The following is an 18,179-nucleotide window of genomic DNA, read 5'->3' on the forward strand; positions in this document are numbered from 1 at the left end:
ACCTTTTGAATCCCATATGTACCTGCGCTAAGTGAATTCAAAGTGGGTTTAAAATGCTGCCATTCTGATTTGGTGCTACTTTATACCCACATCATAACTGACTGGACAATGTGCAAGGCGGTGATGAATCAGAACCAAAATATCTAATAGATTGGGGTGAAATCCTGGCCCCTACTGAAGTCAATGGGAGTTTTACCTAGATATCATTTATATCAATCACATAGCTTGGATGCATGTAGAAAAATCAGAACTCGCAATTACACCATTGAAACCAATGCTTTTTTTTACGAACTACAAATGTCAAAACACAATTCCAGACTAACGTATGGGGTCAAAAATATCTTAAATACTTGGAAACGCATTGGACCAAATTCTCTGGTCACTTACAGATAGTTTGATTTCAATAGAGTTACTCCTGATTTACACAAGTGTAAGTGAGAAGAGAATTAAGTGTAAGTGACCAGAGAACAGGGCCAAATTCTGCTTTCATAAACCTTGGTATAAATCCAAGGAATTTCCAGTGTGGTGATCACCCATCTCTAAAAAAAAAGCCCCCCAAAGTTGCCATGATAAAAACACAGCCCTAATATGAGAACTACAAACTAAAAGGAATTCAATACAATATCAAATTAATGAGGTTTTTATAACACCTCCTTTTATACTGCAGCAAATTTTCAATTCACATAACAGACATGTTGGGCAGCAACTCTGATATTTTAACAGTGGCAAAATGTTTCTTTTCTGACTCCCAGAAAAATGAAATGTATTTATTCAGTCAAGGCATCACATTAGTGAGATCCAACCTGGGGCCTTGTGCAAGATGGCAATCCAAACATGGGTCTGTGTCACTAAATTGTTATGAACATTTATTGCATAACAGCACAGTATTATGTAGTCACCCTACCTTGAACCAGAACTAAGAGCTTTAAACCAAATAGACTTGTTTCAAGGTAGAAGCTTGGCAAATACATACAGCTGACCTAATAAGTCAATGAGACGAATAGCTCAGAAAATTTAACAAGTCCACTGATGAAGAGTTTTTAAATTCTAATGGGTAATTCTTTGTCCATTAATGTCAATTGGAGATTTTGCCATTGACTTCAGTGAGACAAGGCTTTTGCCTCATGAAAGGATTACCAGGGAAATGATTAAACTACTAAGCCTGTTGTTCTGGCTCCCCATGTGCAAGTGAGAAGGCCCAGCTGATGTTCTGAGTCTCCCAGGGAATGAAAAAAAGCCCAGCAGTCCTGCTCCCCAAGTCTCTTGCAGTGAAGAAAAGCCCTGCCATGCTTGATCCCTGGCACGAAGTGCAACCTTGTTTCTCTCATTTCATTGAAACACTTCTGCTTTATTTATTGGTATATGTTTGAAAACTGATGATTTTTCTGCATTCTTTCTAAAAAATCCTTTTTAATCAAGTAAAAACTTACAAATAAGAAAAAGTAGAATTCCGACTTTAAACACAGTGGTTCGCTTTCTTTTTAACTAAAAATTAAAATCCCAGACATTGAGCCAGAACCTTAGCTAGTATAAAGTGGTATAACTCTGTTGAAGTCGGTGAACTATGCTGCTTGACAACAACTAAGAATTGACATTGTTTGGAATATATAGCAGTTACACAAAGTTAACCTGGAGAATTATCTTAACAAGTAACTTTATGAGAAAAGCCCCACTGGCACTAGAGAGGATCACAGTTCCCTTTTATGAAGACTAGTTAATACAAAGCATTAATACTGAGGAGAGATACATATGCAGGATTCCCGAGCTAAAAAACAAAAAGGTTACCAGCTTCGCAGAAGTATATTTTTCTTAAAAGATAGAGGTAAACACAAAACATGACCCTGATCCTGCAAAGACTTACCTGTTTAAAATTATGCATGAGTATTTGCAATAACTCTACTCATGGCAGGTTTCACTGAAATACGCACTTCAGTATGTGTAGCTTTCCCTTGGCGAGGATTCCTTTACTTGAGTGGGTTTTGTCTGTTGGTGGTGGGAGTGGCTTAAGGCAGTAACGTATTATGTATTTAGGAACCCATCGTAGCTGTTAATTATGTAGTGACACCTCTAGTAACATGGTGAGGGATGCAGACTCCATATTTGAAATCATACATTTTAAAAGGCATGTATTTTGAAACTGTTCCTCTAATTCATTATAAAAAGGTTGTACTTTTTGTTTCAGAGTGCTCTTTAACTTTTCAAAAGGCTTTGACTGTGTAACTATAGTGTACTGATTGTGAATAGTTAGAGGCAGTGCATAAGCGTGTGAGTATAAAATAGAGGCATATGTAGCAGTGACTATGAATACATAAAGGAGGATACACAGATTCACATTTCTGTGGCACTCATGTGTCTGGATGGCAACATGATCCATATTTATTTGGTGCAGAGGAAGCAGCTAGATTTATTTTCATGCTACAATTTGGGGATTGATGGGGAGGATACACAGCAGGGACAGTTAGGGAACATATGTGAAAGCAGTGACAGTGGGTATGTTAATGTAGATATGAGGAGGCGGTCCATACAGCTGTGACAGGGGGTATATCAGTGGAGGGACTGGGCAGGGGCTATATGGCAGAGACAGTGGCTATGTCAGTGGACGGTAGGGGTGTATATAGCAGTGACAGGGGTACGTCAGTGGAGGGTAGGGGATATACAGCAGTGCCAGTGGATATATCAGTGGGGTACGGGTACGGGGGCTATAGGGCAGTGACAGTAGCTATGTCAGTGGGGGCTATAGGGCATTGCCGGTGGGTATGTCAGTGGGTATGTCAGAGGGGGCAAAAGAGCAGTGCCAGTGGGTATGTCAGCAGAGGCTATAGGGCAGTGTCAGTGGATATGTAAGTGGGGAATAGCAAGGGGCTATAAGGCAGTGCCAGTTGGTATGTCAGCAGGGGGCAGGGCAGGGGCTATAGGGAAGTGCCAGTGGGAATGTCAGCAGGGGCTATAGGGCAGTGCCAGTAGGGGTGGGGAGTGGGCTATAGAGCAGTGACAGTGAGCATGTCAATGCAGGGGTAGGAGGGAGCTATAGGGCAGTGCCAGGGGGTATGTCAGTGGTGGGCAGGGGCCATAGGGCAGTGCCAGAGGGTATGTCAGTGTGGGGTGTGGGAGGGAGTGACAGTGCAATGCCAGTGGAGGTGGGAAGGTGGCTATAGGGCAGTGCCAGTGGGTATGTCAATGGGGGGGCTATAGGGCAGTGCCAGTGGGGGTGGGGAGGGGGCTATAGAGAAGTGCCAGTGGATGAGTAGCGGGGGGCTATAGGGCAGTGTCAATGGGTATGTCAATGAGGAAGTAGCAGGGGGCTATAGGGCAGTGCCAGGGGGCCGGGAAAGGGGTTATTAGGTAGTGCCAGTGGGGGCAGGTATAGTGCAGTGTCAATGTGAGAGTTGGAGGGGGCTATAGGGCAGTGAGCAGGGGGCTATAGAGCACTGCCAATGGGGGCAGAGAGGGGGCTATTAAGTGGTGTCAATGGGGAGTAGCAGGAGGCTATAGGGCAGTGCCAGTGGGGGTTAGCGGGGCGGAGGCTATAGGGCAGTGCCAGTGGAGGTTAGCGGGGAGGGGGCTATAGGGCAGTGCCAGTGGGGTTTAGTGGGGAGGGGGCTATAGGGCAGTGCCAATGGGGGTTGGCGGGGCGGGGGCTATCGGGCAGTGCCAGTGGGTTTAGCGGGGCGGAGGCTATAGGGCAGTGCCAGTGGGTTTAGCGGGCCGGAGGCTATAGGGCAGTGCCAGTGGGGTTAGCGGGGCGGGGGCTATAGGGCAGTGCCAGTGGAGGTTAGCGGGTAGGGGGCTATAGGGCAGTGCCAGTGGGGTTTAGTGGGGAGGGGGCTATAGGGAAGTGCCAATGGGGGTTGGCGGGGCGGGGGCTATAGGGCAGTGCCAGTGGGTTTAGCGGGGCGGAGGCTATAGGGCAGTGCCAGTGGGTTTAGCAGGCCGGAGGCTATAGGGCAGTGCCAGTGGGGTTAGCGGGGCGGGGGCTATAGGGCAGTGCCAGTGGGGTTTAGTGGGGAGGGGGCTATAGGGCAGTGCCAATGGGGGTTGGCGGGGCGGGGGCTATAGGGCAGTGCCAGTGGGTTTAGCGGGGCGGAGGCTATAGGGCAGTGCCAGTGGGGGTTGGCGGGGCGGGGGCTATAGGGCAGTGCCAGTGGGTTTAGCGGGGCGGAGGCTATAGGGCAGTGCCAGTGGGTTTAGCGGGCTGGAGGCTATAGGGCAGTGCCAGTGGGGTTAGCTGGGCGGGGGCTATAGGGCAGTGCCAGTGGAGGTTAGCGGGTAGGGGGCTATAGGGCAGTGCCAGTGGGGTTTAGTGGGGAGGGGGCTATAGGGCAGTGCCAATGGGGGTTGGCGGGGCGGGGGCTATAGGGCAGTGCCAGTGGGTTTAGCGGGGCGGAGGCTATAGGGCAGTGCCAGTGGGGGTTGGCGGGGCGGGGGCTATAGGGCAGTGCCAGTGGGTTTAGCGGGGCGCAGGCTATAGGGCAGTGCCAGTGGGTTTAGCGGGCCGGAGGCTATAGGGCAGTGCCAGTGGGGTTAGCGGGGCGGGGGCTATAGGGCAGTGCCAGTGGGGGTTGGCGTGGCGGGGGCTATAGGGCAGTGCCGGGGGCGTTGGCGGGGCGGGGGCCAGAGGGCAGTGCCAGTGGGTTTAGCGGGGAGGTGACACGCAGCCCCCGCACTCTGCCCCGTGCAGGCGGCGCCCGGCCCGTTCACACGGAGCACGCGGGTCCCCAGCCCGCGCTGGAATTACCTCCCTCCGCAGCACATGACCCGGAACGCGGGTCTGGCGCTCCCGGGAGCTGAGCGCGCGGGGCTGTGGCGAGGTGCGGGCGGGCAGCGAGGAGCCTTGTCGGAGCAGCCGTGCCCTGCTCCCGGCCGGGGGAGCCACTCGGGAGGAGCCGCCAGCAGCAGCAGCAGCAGCCCAGATGTGCAGCGAGGCGGCCGGGCAGGTAAGGCACAGCTGGCTCCTGCTCTCCTTGGCACTGGTGCCGCTCTATGCCCAGCATCGCGCAGCCGAGCTCGCCGGGCGCTCGGGAGAGATCCGTTTAGCAGAAGAGTTTCTCGCTCTGTCTCCCTTAAACAACCCTCCGGCTCTTGCCAGCCAGCCCCGGGACAGCGGCAAATCACCGAGTCCCTTCGTGCATTTCTATGTATTTTAAAACGTCTCAATAAAATGTAATCCCGCTTTTAAAACTTTGCAGCGGGTTTGTGTTCCAGCAGGCGTTAATGCACGGTATTGGGCTTTAAAACATACCTGTATCGCAGGTAACAAATTATGATAAGGATGAAATTGTGATACTTCGGGGGAATTTTAACCCACCCCGTTAGACTTTTAGCCATTCCACTGCTTAACTTTTTAAGTAGGTCTGTTGTTGCTACCAAGTACAAACAGAGTGGTAGCTTTGATGACCAGCTGGTTCATGCAGATATTTTAGAGAATGGTTATTTCCTCTGTAGCCTTGGTTAATGGTCATTCTTAAGTACAAAACATGTACAACTTTCTCCTCCTCTCTAAAATCTCTGTGGATTTGTTTCCATATAGTTGGCATACAGTTCTTTATGTCAGAAAAGCAGACAGCTAACATCTCCAGTTCTGTATGGGAGAGGTGCTATGGTGCTGGATAAAGTGTATGAGTTACTGGGATGCTTAATTTTCGTCCCCCCCCCCCTTTCTTTTATGATTCATCAAATGTTGTCTGACAGGTGATGATGGTGCTAAAATGCTAAAGACAATAATCCCCTGGATAGTTGCAAAGAAGACACATATAGTTACAATCCCAAATTTCAAAGCAACTGGATCTTATATTGATGTCTCATTATGGTAATAAATAAATCTTAGCATGAAACATGATCCTTTAGGCACTGTAATTTTAAAATTTTAGGGCATATCTACAGCCCTTTCAAGTCACTGGGAGTTTTTCCATTGACTTTAATGGGATTTGGATCAAGCCTTTAATGATCAATCAAATTCCAATTGGTGTAAAACCAATGCAAGGTAAATATATTTCAGGGATCATTATTATTTATTGTTAACCAGATGTATATCCTGCTGGGCTACTTCCGTCTCTTTTTTAAGCTCTATCTGATATGGACGCTTTGCTCTGAGCAAGTGGGGTCAGGAACCATGAATCTGTAAGGAAATTGTATGAAAGAAATACATTTAAAAACTGGGTTGGCCCATTTCCCTCAACTGGGCTGTCTTCTCTTCACCTTTGCTGTGTCTTTTAATATAGGAGACAGTGGGCTGCTGCTGGCAGCTGCAGGATGAAGTCGCCTCCCTGCTGCATGTCCCTTTCTTCCCAGACAACCGGACAGGAGCCAGGGGACAGCACATCGCTGGATTCCTTAGAGTCCAGCGTCTTCTGCAGTGAGGAGGACCAAGGGCCCTTGCTGCAGAAAGTTGACCCCTCCTTGGACTCTTTCACCATCAATGTGGGTGGCAGCCGCTTCGTACTGTCCCAGCAAACTCTGTCTTGCTACCCAGACACCCGGCTCGGCAAGCTGGCCGTGGTGGTGTCCGCTGCCCGGGATGTAGCCTCTAGCCTCCTGGAGCTCTGCGACGATGCCAACCTGGTGGAGAACGAGTATTTCTTCGACCGGAGCTCGCAGGCGTTTCGCTACATCCTGAATTATTACCAGACAGGGAGGTTGCATGTGATGGAGCAGCTGTGCGCCCTCTCCTTCCTGCAGGAGATCCAGTACTGGGGTCTGGACGAGCTCAGCATCGACTCCTGCTGCAGAGACAGGTGAGCACTGGGAAAAGGAGGAAAATAATAATGTGGGCTGGATGCTCTCAGTATCAACTCCTGCTGCAGGGAAAGGCAGGCCCTGGGTTGTGAAGGGAAGAGATCCAGCAGTGTGGGTTGGAGGAATTCAGCATCAACTGCTCTTACAGGGGTAGATGGGTGCTGGGGAAGGAGCTGAACTGCACAAACTCAGCACCAACTCCCACTACATGGACAAGTGGATATTAGATGGGGGAGGGAAAAGGTTGGAAGAGGTCAGTGGAGACTGTTACTAGAGGGGAGGTTGGCACTGGGGGCAGGATGATGAGATTCAGTATGGGAGCAGTGGCTGGGCAAATGCCGCATTGACTTCTGCTAAAGGGACGGGTGGCACTGGGAGTTCTGGGTGGGAGGAGGAGGAGGCAGAAGGAAATGACTGAGGGGGGACAGGCTGAGGCAAAAGTGACAGCAGATGAAAATGTTAGATAGGGACGAGGAGAAGGCAGAGAAGGTGGACATCTGTGACGTTTGTGCTAGGATATTTTTAGTCTTTTAATTCTATTGGTTGTGGTTAATTTTGGTTACTGGTTTATTTGTTAATATTGAAGTGTGGGGTGTTCTAAAAATGATAAATAAAAAATCCAAAATACTTACATTAAAATCATTATAATCAGATGAATGTGATACAAAAACCAGTGCACACCTGCACTGCCTGACAGTCCAATAGTATCTATTCCAGAATGGCTTCAAGGTGCTACTCAATTTCACTGATTTCTTAATAGATTTTCAGGTCAGAAAGGCTCATTATGACCATCTAGTCTGACCTGCATAACATAGGCCTTAGAATCACATCTAGTAATTCCTGCATCATGCCCTTATCCCGTGGCTGAGCTGGAACATATTTTTTGAAAGCCTTCTAACCTTGATTTAAAGACTGATGAAAATCCACCACATCCCTTGGTATGAGGCTTGTCTATCAACAGCGATCAATAAATGTACTGACTACCAGCATGTATATAAGGAAAAAAGGATTGTCTCATGTTTCTTGGTAATCTCCTTGTTTGAAGAAAATGTTCCATAAACATGGTCCTGATTCAGCAAAGCATTTAGCACATGCTTAAAATCCATAATAACTACTCAACACAGTTGGATAATTGTTTTGCTGAATCAGGACCTAAATGTTTAAATAAGGTGTAAATAACAGATATAATAAAATAGGTTCTTGAGCTATTGGTATGTTTTGGACAAAGGATTATAAAGGTATAAAGGATTATATACCTCCCTTCTAAGCATTGCAACTATAAAGCAATGTAATAAAAATTAAGTAAGATATTATTAGTAAAAATGACAAGATGGTTTAGAAACATAGGGCCTGATTCTGCCAGTCTTACATGAGCATCCCCTACTCTCACAGTTAATCCCACTGACGTTAAGAGTAGAATCATAGAATTGTAGGACTGGAAGGGACCTCAAGAGGTTATCTAGTCCAGTCCCCTGCACTCAAGGCAGGACTAAGTATTATCTAGACCAGGAGTCAGCAACCTTTCAGAAGTGGTGTGCTGAGTCTTCATTTATTCACTCTAATTTAAGGTTTCACATGCCAGTAATACATTGTAACGTTATATATTATATAAGTCTATAATATATAACTAAACAATTGTTGTATGTAAAGTAAATAAGGTTTTTAAAATGTTTAAGAAGCTTCATTTAAAATTAAATTAAAATACAGAACCCCCCGGACCGGTGGCCAGGACCCAGGCAGTGTGAGTGCCACTGACAATCAGCTTGTGTGCCGCCTTCAGCACGTGTGCCATAGGTTGCCTACCCCGATCTAGACCATCCCTGACAGGTGTTTGTCTACCCTGCTCTTAAAAAACCTCCATTGATGGAGATTCCACACCTCCCTAGGCAACTTATTCCAGTGCCTAACCACTCTGACAATTAGGAAGTTTTTTTCCTAATGGGCAACCTAAATCACCCTTGCTGCAATTTAAGCCCATTGCTTCTTGCCTTTTCTCAGAGGTTAAGGAGAACAATTTTTCTCCCTCCTCCTTGTAACAACCTTTTATGTACTTGAAAACTGTTATCATGTCCTCTCTCTCTCTCTCTCTCTCTCTATATATATATATATATGGATGTGCTCTGTGGCCCTAACTCAACAAAGCACTTTATCACATGCTTGAAGTTAAGGATGAGCTTATGTCCTTTGCTGTATCAGGATGTATCAAATTCCCTTTAGGAAGATTTACTCTGGTTGTAGGGGGTTTTTCGTGTGAAAGGCAGTTTCCATAATAGTGCAAACATTGTCATTCAAAGTTTATATTTTGGGTTGGATTCCCTGGGCAGGTACTTCAGGAGGAAGGAACTGAGTGAAGCTTTGGATATCAAGAAAGATGCAGAAGAGCTGGATGCCCAGGATGAGGAAGAGGATTTCTCCGGGAGTCTCTGTCCCAGTGTCAGGCAGAGGCTCTGGGAGATGCTGGAGAAGCCTCGCTCTTCTGTAGCTGCCAGGACTTTTGGCACTCTCTCTATGGCCTTTGTTGTCGTGTCCATTGCCAATATGGCCTTGATTTCTGTGGAGCTGAGCTGGTTGGCGCCCCCACTACTGGACGCCCTGGAGTATGTGTGCATTGTCTGGTTCACAGCGGAGTTTGCCCTGCGGCTCCTGTGCACACGGGATCGGTGCCGCTTCCTGAGGAGCGTGGCGAACATCATAGACCTGCTGGCCATTTTACCCTTCTACATCACCCTGCTGGTGGAGAGCATGTGCGGTGGGGAGAGCTCTCAGGAGCTGGAGAATGTGGGGCGCATCGTCCAGGTGCTGAGGCTGCTCAGAGCTCTGCGTATGTTGAAGCTGGGCAGACATTCCACAGGTACCTTTAGCTCATAGATTTAACATAATATTGGTTTTAGCGTTTCACAAGCCATAAGAGGTCAAAAGAAATTAACCAAGCAAGTTAAATGTACAGACACATAGTAACCCTTATAGATTATCCAGGGTGCTGTTGCCTCAGTAATAAAACTGAATCTGCATAGAAGGGATGGAAGGAAATGACCTGTTGGTCAAAAACACTAGATACGTACTCAGGGTGGCTACTCCCCCGCTGCTCCTGCCGCTGCGACTACCCTCCAATGTTAGTGCACTAGCTAGCAGAGCTAGTGTGGGAATGGAATTGACACCTGCAGCTCGAAGTGTAGCAGACCCTATGACGGCTCCTAGTGGCAATTCCCCAGGTTTGTAATGACAATTGTTGACATCAGATAACTTCACTTTGAAATTTGGGGTCACACCTTTCTATCTTTCATATGTTTATTTAAAAACCGTTCAGGAAATTATTATCCTATTGGTTTAGCATCGCCTGTCTCTCTCCCATATAGAGTTTAGTGATTTCTTGTCATTGAAAGGGAAAAAATTGAATGAATCTTATCAAAACCTGATAACTCTCCTAGTCTAAAAGTGAAGTATCATATCACCATTAAAACTGAAAATAGTAGTCCATTTCTTTAGCATACAGAATTAGATGCCACTTAACTACACATGTAAACAGCTCCGAAGAAGTTAAATGCCAGTGGTGATAATTGCATACTTTTTGAAATTTAAGTTTTACCAGTCGCCCAGGCTCAGAGCAGTAAATCAAAAACTGCAGCTCGTTATAATTTGAATGTTGTCGGAAACAGTTCTCATCTTCTGGCAGAGCAGGCGCTGCTGTTAACATAAACCTAGTAAATCAGAATGGAAATATACACTGTACAGATCTGGAGCCTGTTTCCTGCTAGTTAAAGATGACAAAATGGTGAGGGTTTTTCATTTTGATTCTAACGCATACATAAACATAGTCATTAATATGGAAAGTTCTGCACACAGAGGGGATCATCCATAATCACATCTCCCCCTCCCACCTAGAAGCAGAGTCACCTACCTGTATGACATCATCCCTGGGATATTGTGGCGACCCCTTTGCAAAGTTGGGATCCATGCCAGCGGAGTGGATGGGGACCGGGCAGGCTGGGGGAAGGGACGGGGTAGCCCTGCTGTGCGTAGCGGGGTGTGGCTGAGGAATGCTCACCATGCCCTGCACATTTTGTGAAGAAATGGCAGATCCAAACTATTCCTGTGGGTGGGGGTGATAAAGACAGGACACAACTATGCCTCTGCAAAAGCCGAGCTATGTTTGGGGAAGGGATGTGGTCATAAAGGGGACATAAAGCAGGCTGTGAAGGCTGAGCAGTTGGATTTGATACACCTATTCAACCTAGCACTTCCCCAGCACAGGCCTAGTGGCACAGAGGGCCAGGGCCACTGCTCTGCCTCACCTTGACTCACCATTACTGGCACCCCTCGTGCTACTGGCAGTGCTACAAAGGGCACGTCTATACTTACCTCCGGGTCCGGCAGTAAGCAATCGATCTTCTGGGATCGATTTATCACATCTTGTCTAGACGCGATAAATCGATCCCGGATCGATCCCGGAAGTGCTCGCCGTCGACTCCAGTACTCCTGCTCCGCGAGAGGAGTACGCGGAGTCGACGGGGGAGCCTGCCTGCCGCGTCTGGACCCACGGTAAGTTCGAACTAAGGTACTTCGACTTCAGCTACGTTATTAACGTAGCTGAAGTTGCGTATCTTAGTTCGAAGTGGGGGGTTAGTGTGGACCAGGCCCAAGACTCACTCCTTGCACTCCCCAGCACCTACAGTGAAGTTATTTCAGCCCTCCACACAGGAGGAAGGCAGGACTGCCTAAGTCCTTTCTGCTCACCCTCAATGTGCTTGTGCTGGAGCAACCATGGTTTGGCTTGGCCAGATAAATAATTTGAAAATAATTGCTTTCATATGGTAAGAAATTACAAAACCTGCACAGCCACTGACACCTACTGATCACTGAGAACATGCTTATTGTGTGCCCTTTAACTTGTGTTTGGCTAAAGCATATCTTCCAGAAAAGCATCCACCCTTGAACTGAAGACATCAAGAAATGAATCTACCACTTTCCTTCATAGTTTCATCCAATAACTAATCACCCTCACAGTAAAAATATGTGCCTTCTTTCCAATTTGAAGTTGTCTGGCTTTGACTTTCAGCCACTGGTTCTTCTTATGCCTTTCTCTGCCAGATTAAAAAGCCATTTAGTACCTGGTGTTTGCTCCCTACGAAGATACTTATACATTGCAATCAAGTCACCACTTGATCTTCTATTTGCTAAACGAAACAGGTTGAGCTTTTTAAGTCTGTAAGGCATTTTTTCCAGCCCTCAGATCATTTTAGTGGCTTATTTCTGCATCCTCTCCAATTTTTCAACATTTTTTTAAATATGGACACCAGAACTATGTACAGTATTCCAGTATCAGTCTCACCAATGCCATATACAGAGGTAAAACCACCTCTCTGCACCTACTCACTACACCCCTATTTATAAATCCAGCAAACAAAAACATGGGAAGAGAGCCCTGAAATTCACTAATGCTTTCAAAAAGAGCAATGCTTTATTTAACTTGTAACACTTCCCCTCTGGGTCACTGAGAAACTAATTACTCAATCATCCCTTCTAGTTGTTAGTTTTGCAAGGTGCTGAATGCCACTAACTTCCTTGCAAATTGAGGGTTATCAGGTCTGGTCCTTAGAGCTGGTCTATATGCAGCTTTTGTACCATTATAACTATATTGAGTGATATAGTTAAAAGTGATACATCCCCTTGTGTGGATGAATTTATACCAGTATAAAGGTGCTTATATGGTATAGCTTATTCCCCTAAATTTACAGGAGTATGCTATACCAGTATGAACACCTAAACCAATATAGTTATAGTGCTACAAAAACTGTGTGTAGACAAACCCTTAGTTAGGTAGTGTGGAGGAAAAGAAAAAAATCTCTAAAAACCAAGGAGCCCAATTGCACTCTCTGAAGTGCATGCATCAAACCAGGGGCTTTGTGTGTGCACAGGGAAATAGAGATTGGCCCAAAAGCACCAAGAAATCTTAAACACATTTATGTCTCAAACTCCCAGAGACTCCAATGGCTGTCTGAGACCTGCAAAAATGTATGAGTTCAACCTTAGTTTCCAACATTATTTCGTTTAGTTGGAGCTCAGTGGGGGTAATTTGTAAGCATTGCATTTCTCCCCCTCAATAAGAAAAACAATATTGATTATTTAAAAAATTAGTGAGAGAAACACTTTGTCAGAAATCATAAAGTCCTCGGTGATCAAGAAGATACAATACAGACACCCAAGTTAGCATAACTGGCTTTAGAGGATGCCCTGTTTTGTGGATATATTTTGTTTTTCATTTGTGTGCGTGTGGCATTTCTTCCTTTGCAGTGTTATTGTATTTGCTTTTTCACCCCTGCACTGGCCAGCCCAGGGGCACTGCATTCCCTAGAGGGGGAGGGGCAAAGAGCTACCACATGTGCACACTTGTCTTTGTCCTGTGCAAGTCTCTCCACACTCATGCTCCCTCCCCCTACCCACTCAGCTTTTGCATAGGGGTGCAAGTGAGGCAAAGGGGTTTGTGAAGTTGGACAAAGGTGATTGCCTTATGCCTGATCCTATCCCCCAAACTGAGTGGATCATTTCCCTCATAACAAGTTACTCCAACTACATTGTAATTGAAGGGATGTACCTGGCAGAGCTGGCAGTAACCAGCATAAGAGAGGAAGGCATTAGATGTGTATCTCCCACTCCTGTCTTTACGCATCTTCCCACTCACTCTAATATGATTCATGATCAGCCCCTTATTAATTTGTATACTGGACACCAATATCTATTCTTTTCCATTTCAAAATAGGGACCATAAATCAGAGACCTCTGTGTTTTATTTCTTGAATAATCATGTTTTTCCAATGGTTCTCCAAACAGCATTGCCTCCTCATAAAGGCATTCCTGAGGTTGAAACATAAAACGCAAAGTGTCTAGCTTTCAGAACAAGTGCTTCTTAACAGAGGTATGAAGACAGTTACATGGATCAACCTACTGACAGGATTTCTTGTGTTCCAGGCTTGCGATCTCTTGGGATGACTATTGCACAGTGCTACGAAGAGGTTGGCCTGCTGCTGCTTTTTCTTTCTGTGGGAATATCTATATTTTCCACGGTGGAGTATTTTGTTGAACAAGGTGTCCCTGGCACAACTTTCACAAGTGTGCCCTGTGCATGGTGGTGGGCAACAACTTCCATGACAACCGTTGGTTACGGCGACATTAGACCAGACACTACCACTGGCAAGGTAGTGGCCTTTATGTGTATATTATCAGGAATATTGGTCTTGGCTTTGCCTATAGCGATAATTAATGACCGTTTTTCTGCTTGTTATTTTACACTGAAGATAAAGGAGGCTGCTCTTCGACAGCGTGAAGCTTTAAAGAAGCTCACAAAGAACACATCCACTGACTCAAATATCAATGTTAATTTGCGAGACATATATGCTCGCAGTATCATGGATATGTTACGGTTAAGAAGCAGAGAGAGAGCAAGCACCAGGAGCAGTGGTGGAGATGATTTTTGGTTTTGACTTTATAAAATCTTGTATAACATACAGACTACTTCAAGGTGTTGTAGTGAACGGTAGGACAGCTGTCATTTTACATTATTCACTCTTAGCATATTTGCTCTCCAATTTGCAATTTTATTTTCTTGGTGCATTTAAGATAACTAGTGTAGGCCAAAGGCATAACTCAAAAGCTGGGAACTCTCAAGGGGCTTTGAAACTAATTTTCACAATTGGTTCTTGAACTGGAAAAATATAGGGGACCCATCAAAGTAAAATAATGATCCAAATCTTTGTCTATGAATCGTATGTCCTTGCTAACATACAGTAATAAAGTTTTACACCCTTCCCCCCCTCAAAAAAAAAAATACGGGGGGAGGAGGCTTTTGGTGGAAAGGATGAGGAAATTAAAAATACTTGAAAAGAAAGAAGCTTAAGGAGTAAAGCACTGGTGACATTTCTGATGGCTTTTACATTATGTATTATTGTTTGTAGATGTAAACAAGAGTCAAGGGGCTGATCCTTGTCCCCATTCTGGCCTCCATCTGCTACAATATCAGTGGCATAGAGGGGCCACAATAGGCTGGGGGGGAATTTTCCCCAGTTCAGGAGCAGCATAGAGCTAGCATAACACCCTCACATGCCCCAGTGTAGGGCACATGCTTATGTCAGGACTGATGATGAAAAGAGGTATGGCTGTGGTGCTCTATATTATACAGATTCTGGGTTGCTGTACAGTCCATAGGCAGCCATGGAAAATCAGCCATAAGTTAGAGCAGCCTCTCAGGATACTCTAACTTACATCAGGGTCTGTATCAGCATCTGCAGCACAAAAGTGGCTTTTGTTTCACTCCCCCCAGGGCTGTTCCTTGTGTATTGTGCTATCAAGAGGCACTGCCTGGAAGCTACCATCATGGAGTTCGAGACAAATGTTGCCTCTATTTGTCTATATAAGCACTTTTCTCAGTTTTGAGGGGACACTGAATTAAAAAATCCTGTATTTAGAAACCGAGGCATCAAAAATTCCAGGGGAAGAATTTAGTTTATTTTAATTAACTGAGTCCTTGCCGAAAGCATCAGGTTGACATCAGAAAACGCAGAAGTTCTCTTTTTAATCACAAAGAAAATAGACACTTGTTTCAGCTTAGCCCATAGAAATCAGTAGGAGTTTTGGGTGGCTCAGGGCTCCAAGATCAGGTCTAAATAAGTTAATAGTTCTCACTGAGGCATTAGAGAAATCCTAAATGAAATACATGCATGCCCCCCCCCCCAAAAAAAAACAACATTATGGAATGCTCATGAGATGTTGTATACAGATCTTTTTGGTGTGGGAGGGTGGGTTATAGGTCTAGTTAGACAACAACAAAAATCGAAACTTTCCTTAGTTTCTCCCCCCATATGCTTTTTAGCAAAATGGAGTGTTGCTTAAATCTAATTTGCATTGCCTAAGGGCCAAGGACCTGTAGAAACAACTTACCAATATGATAAACTAAATCAAAAGCTTCAATCCCCCTGATTTCTTAACTCTTATGGATAATACAAGCACAAGTGTACGCACCAGTTTACTGCATATGTTTGAAATAAAATTAAAGAAAGACATAAAAACAACCATATAGTAACTGCAGCTAATCTGACTTGCTGCATTATTCAGGACACCTAAACAAAATTTGCTTTTAGGACATATAAATGGATGAACAAAGTTGCTTTTAAGAAACATTATATAACTCCTATTTTGAATTATTAATATGATTATCTTGCTATTGAACAAAAACTACATTACAAGATTGTACAGCTGTGTCAGAATACAATTACAGGGCTCCATCATGCATGCAACTCTAATAGAAATTCAACACAGAACTTAACCATTTCCTATTAGTTTTGCCCAGCAATTTGGTTTTGGAACAATCTAACAAGTCTGTTGGGCTACTGGTTCCAACTGGCAAGATTGCGTCTGATCCTGCTTCAACTGAAATGGACTAGATGCAGAAAGTACTGGGTGAGGTTCTATGCCCCATTATGCGAAGTGACAGACTAGATGATGATAAAGGTCCCATCTGGCCTAAAAAACTATTGGCTCTTGCTGCTTGCCATACTTAGAATAGACATGTATAGGGAGGGAATCCATTCCATGTAAGCTTCCACACTGTACAGGGGCCCGCTGAATGAGGTAGGAGATTGGGGAGAAAAGATAGGGCAGCCGCAATTACATACAAGGGGGAAGCGAGATTTGCACTCCCTTTGCCAGCAGGGGCTTTTCATGTGCAGGGAAAAACGGACGATGTTTGCACAGTTGACCTCCCTCTGAATTCTTGTTGGGGGAGGGGAGTTTTTATCTGCAGCCTGTACTGAACTCTGTCAAAAAAGGCTTACTGGAGAGGTGTGCTGGGCATCATGACTGTGCCCCTTCTCCAGGCAGAGTTTTAATTTCTCTCTCAGAATATCTGTTCCTGACTTCTTCCCCCAATCTAGTGATAAAGGTTCCTTTAAATGCTCATAGTGAAGTCAGATGTAAAAACTTACCAAATAGCTCTTCCCAGGTAACCATGCCTTCATTTTCAGGACTCCTACTTTGAAATTCTGGAGTTCGCCAGTCAAGTCAATTGCACAGTGTCTTGTTATCAAGGCAGATGTCAATAAAATTATGTGTGGAGGCTATCAAAAGTCAATTCTGAATTGATCTTCAAGACAGATCTTCAAGACAAAAAGACTAGAGCACTAGCCCACTCTGTCAGTGAGCACTACAAGAGAATGCAACTGTAAAATGTAAAAATATTCCCTATTCTTAAAAAAACAGATACTGAAAATAGCTCAATCCCCATTTAGGCACCATAATCAGTGGCAAGATTTGAAAAGAAGCTCAGCATGTTGGGAGCTAAGCTTTTTTAAAAATCTGGCCATAAATGTCACGGTGGGAGCTACTAGGTTTCTGAGGACAGTAAAGAATTTGGCCCACAATGGAGAATACTTCTGGAGCCAGTAAAATCTCTAAAATTGCAATTACCTTTATAAGTGCAACCACTGTAAAATGCTATTCATTTTCGGTCTTGATTTAGCCAATACTATATCATGACCGGGGTGCCGGGGAGCCCACTGAGATTGCTCCATTAGGGCAACCTGCAAAGAATGGGGCAGACAATCCCCAAAACTGGTGGCTATTCCAATACATAGCTAGCCACCAAGGCTAACAACAAAACAGCTTCTGCAATACCTTACTAGCTACCCAGAAGCCAAAAATACTGTTCCCTTAAAGCAATCCAGCCTTGGGTTTCCTTCCAGATAGTCAAGTCAAATATGATGAGGATTACTAAAAATCTTGTTCATCATATAAAAAGTTCTACCAGTCCCAAAGGATTGGACACATTACCCACCTGGTCAATGAATATTTCAGATCTTACCCAAATGCACACTTACAGTCAATTCTTATTAAATAAACTAAAATTTATTTAAAAAGAAGAGAGAGAGAGTATTTGGTTACAAGGTTATTATACATACTGACATTAATAGAGTCCTTAGGTCATTTTCATAGTAGAGATAGTGAGCTCTGGAATTGCAGAGAGTCCTTTGTCTATGTGTATTTCATAGATTCCAAGCCAGAAGGGACCCTGTGATCATCTGCTGTGCCCTTCTGTATAACACAGGCCTTAGAGCTGCCCCAAAAATAATTGCTATTTGAATTAGAGCATATCTTTTAAAAAAATCTTACCTTGATTTTAAAATTGCCCATGTTAGAGAATCCATCATGACCCTTGGTAGAATGTTCCAATGGTTAACTACCTTCACTGTTAAAAATGTACACGTTATTTCCAGTCTGAATTTGTCCCGCTTCAGGGGCAGTGGAGCATGTTATACCTTTCTCTGGTAGGTTGAAGAGCTCATTATCAAATTTTTGGCCCCCCCTGTAAGTTCAAGCACCCCATTCACATTACATTGTGGAGATCAAGGTGGTGTTTGACTCTGAAAGAGAATCACTTTGAAACTCACAGGCCTCCTAGA

At 44.9% G+C, this 18,179-nt stretch overlaps 1 protein-coding gene across 1 annotated transcript; it reads left to right on the top strand.

Moving 5' to 3' along the window:
* The first annotated feature begins 6,642 nt into the window (after positions 1–6,642).
* On the top strand, positions 6,643–14,210 carry KCNV1 (potassium voltage-gated channel modifier subfamily V member 1). The gene is made up of 3 exons (XM_065399785.1): positions 6,643–6,731; positions 9,057–9,583; positions 13,699–14,210. The coding sequence occupies exons 1-3, from the start codon at positions 6,643–6,645 to the stop codon at positions 14,208–14,210; spliced, it is 1,128 nt and encodes a 375-aa protein (XP_065255857.1).
* The last annotated feature ends 3,969 nt before the right edge of the window (positions 14,211–18,179 follow it).

The sequence above is a fragment of the Emys orbicularis genome, chromosome 2 (genome assembly GCF_028017835.1).
Source record: "Emys orbicularis isolate rEmyOrb1 chromosome 2, rEmyOrb1.hap1, whole genome shotgun sequence".
Classification (NCBI taxonomy): Eukaryota; Metazoa; Chordata; order Testudines; family Emydidae; genus Emys; species Emys orbicularis.

What these genes read in the sequence shown, in the direction of transcription:
- KCNV1 (XM_065399785.1), top strand. Translation starts at nt 6,643, where the DNA reads ATGGAGCAGCTGTGCGCCCTCTCCTTCCTGCAGGAGATCCAGTACTGG. An exon ending in GACTCCTGCTGCAGAGACAG is followed by an intron (nt 6,732 to 9,056) that starts GTGAGCACTGGG and finishes TTCCCTGGGCAG; the next exon opens with GTACTTCAGGAGGAAGGAAC. An exon ending in GCTGGGCAGACATTCCACAG is followed by an intron (nt 9,584 to 13,698) that starts GTACCTTTAGCT and finishes CTTGTGTTCCAG; the next exon opens with GCTTGCGATCTCTTGGGATG.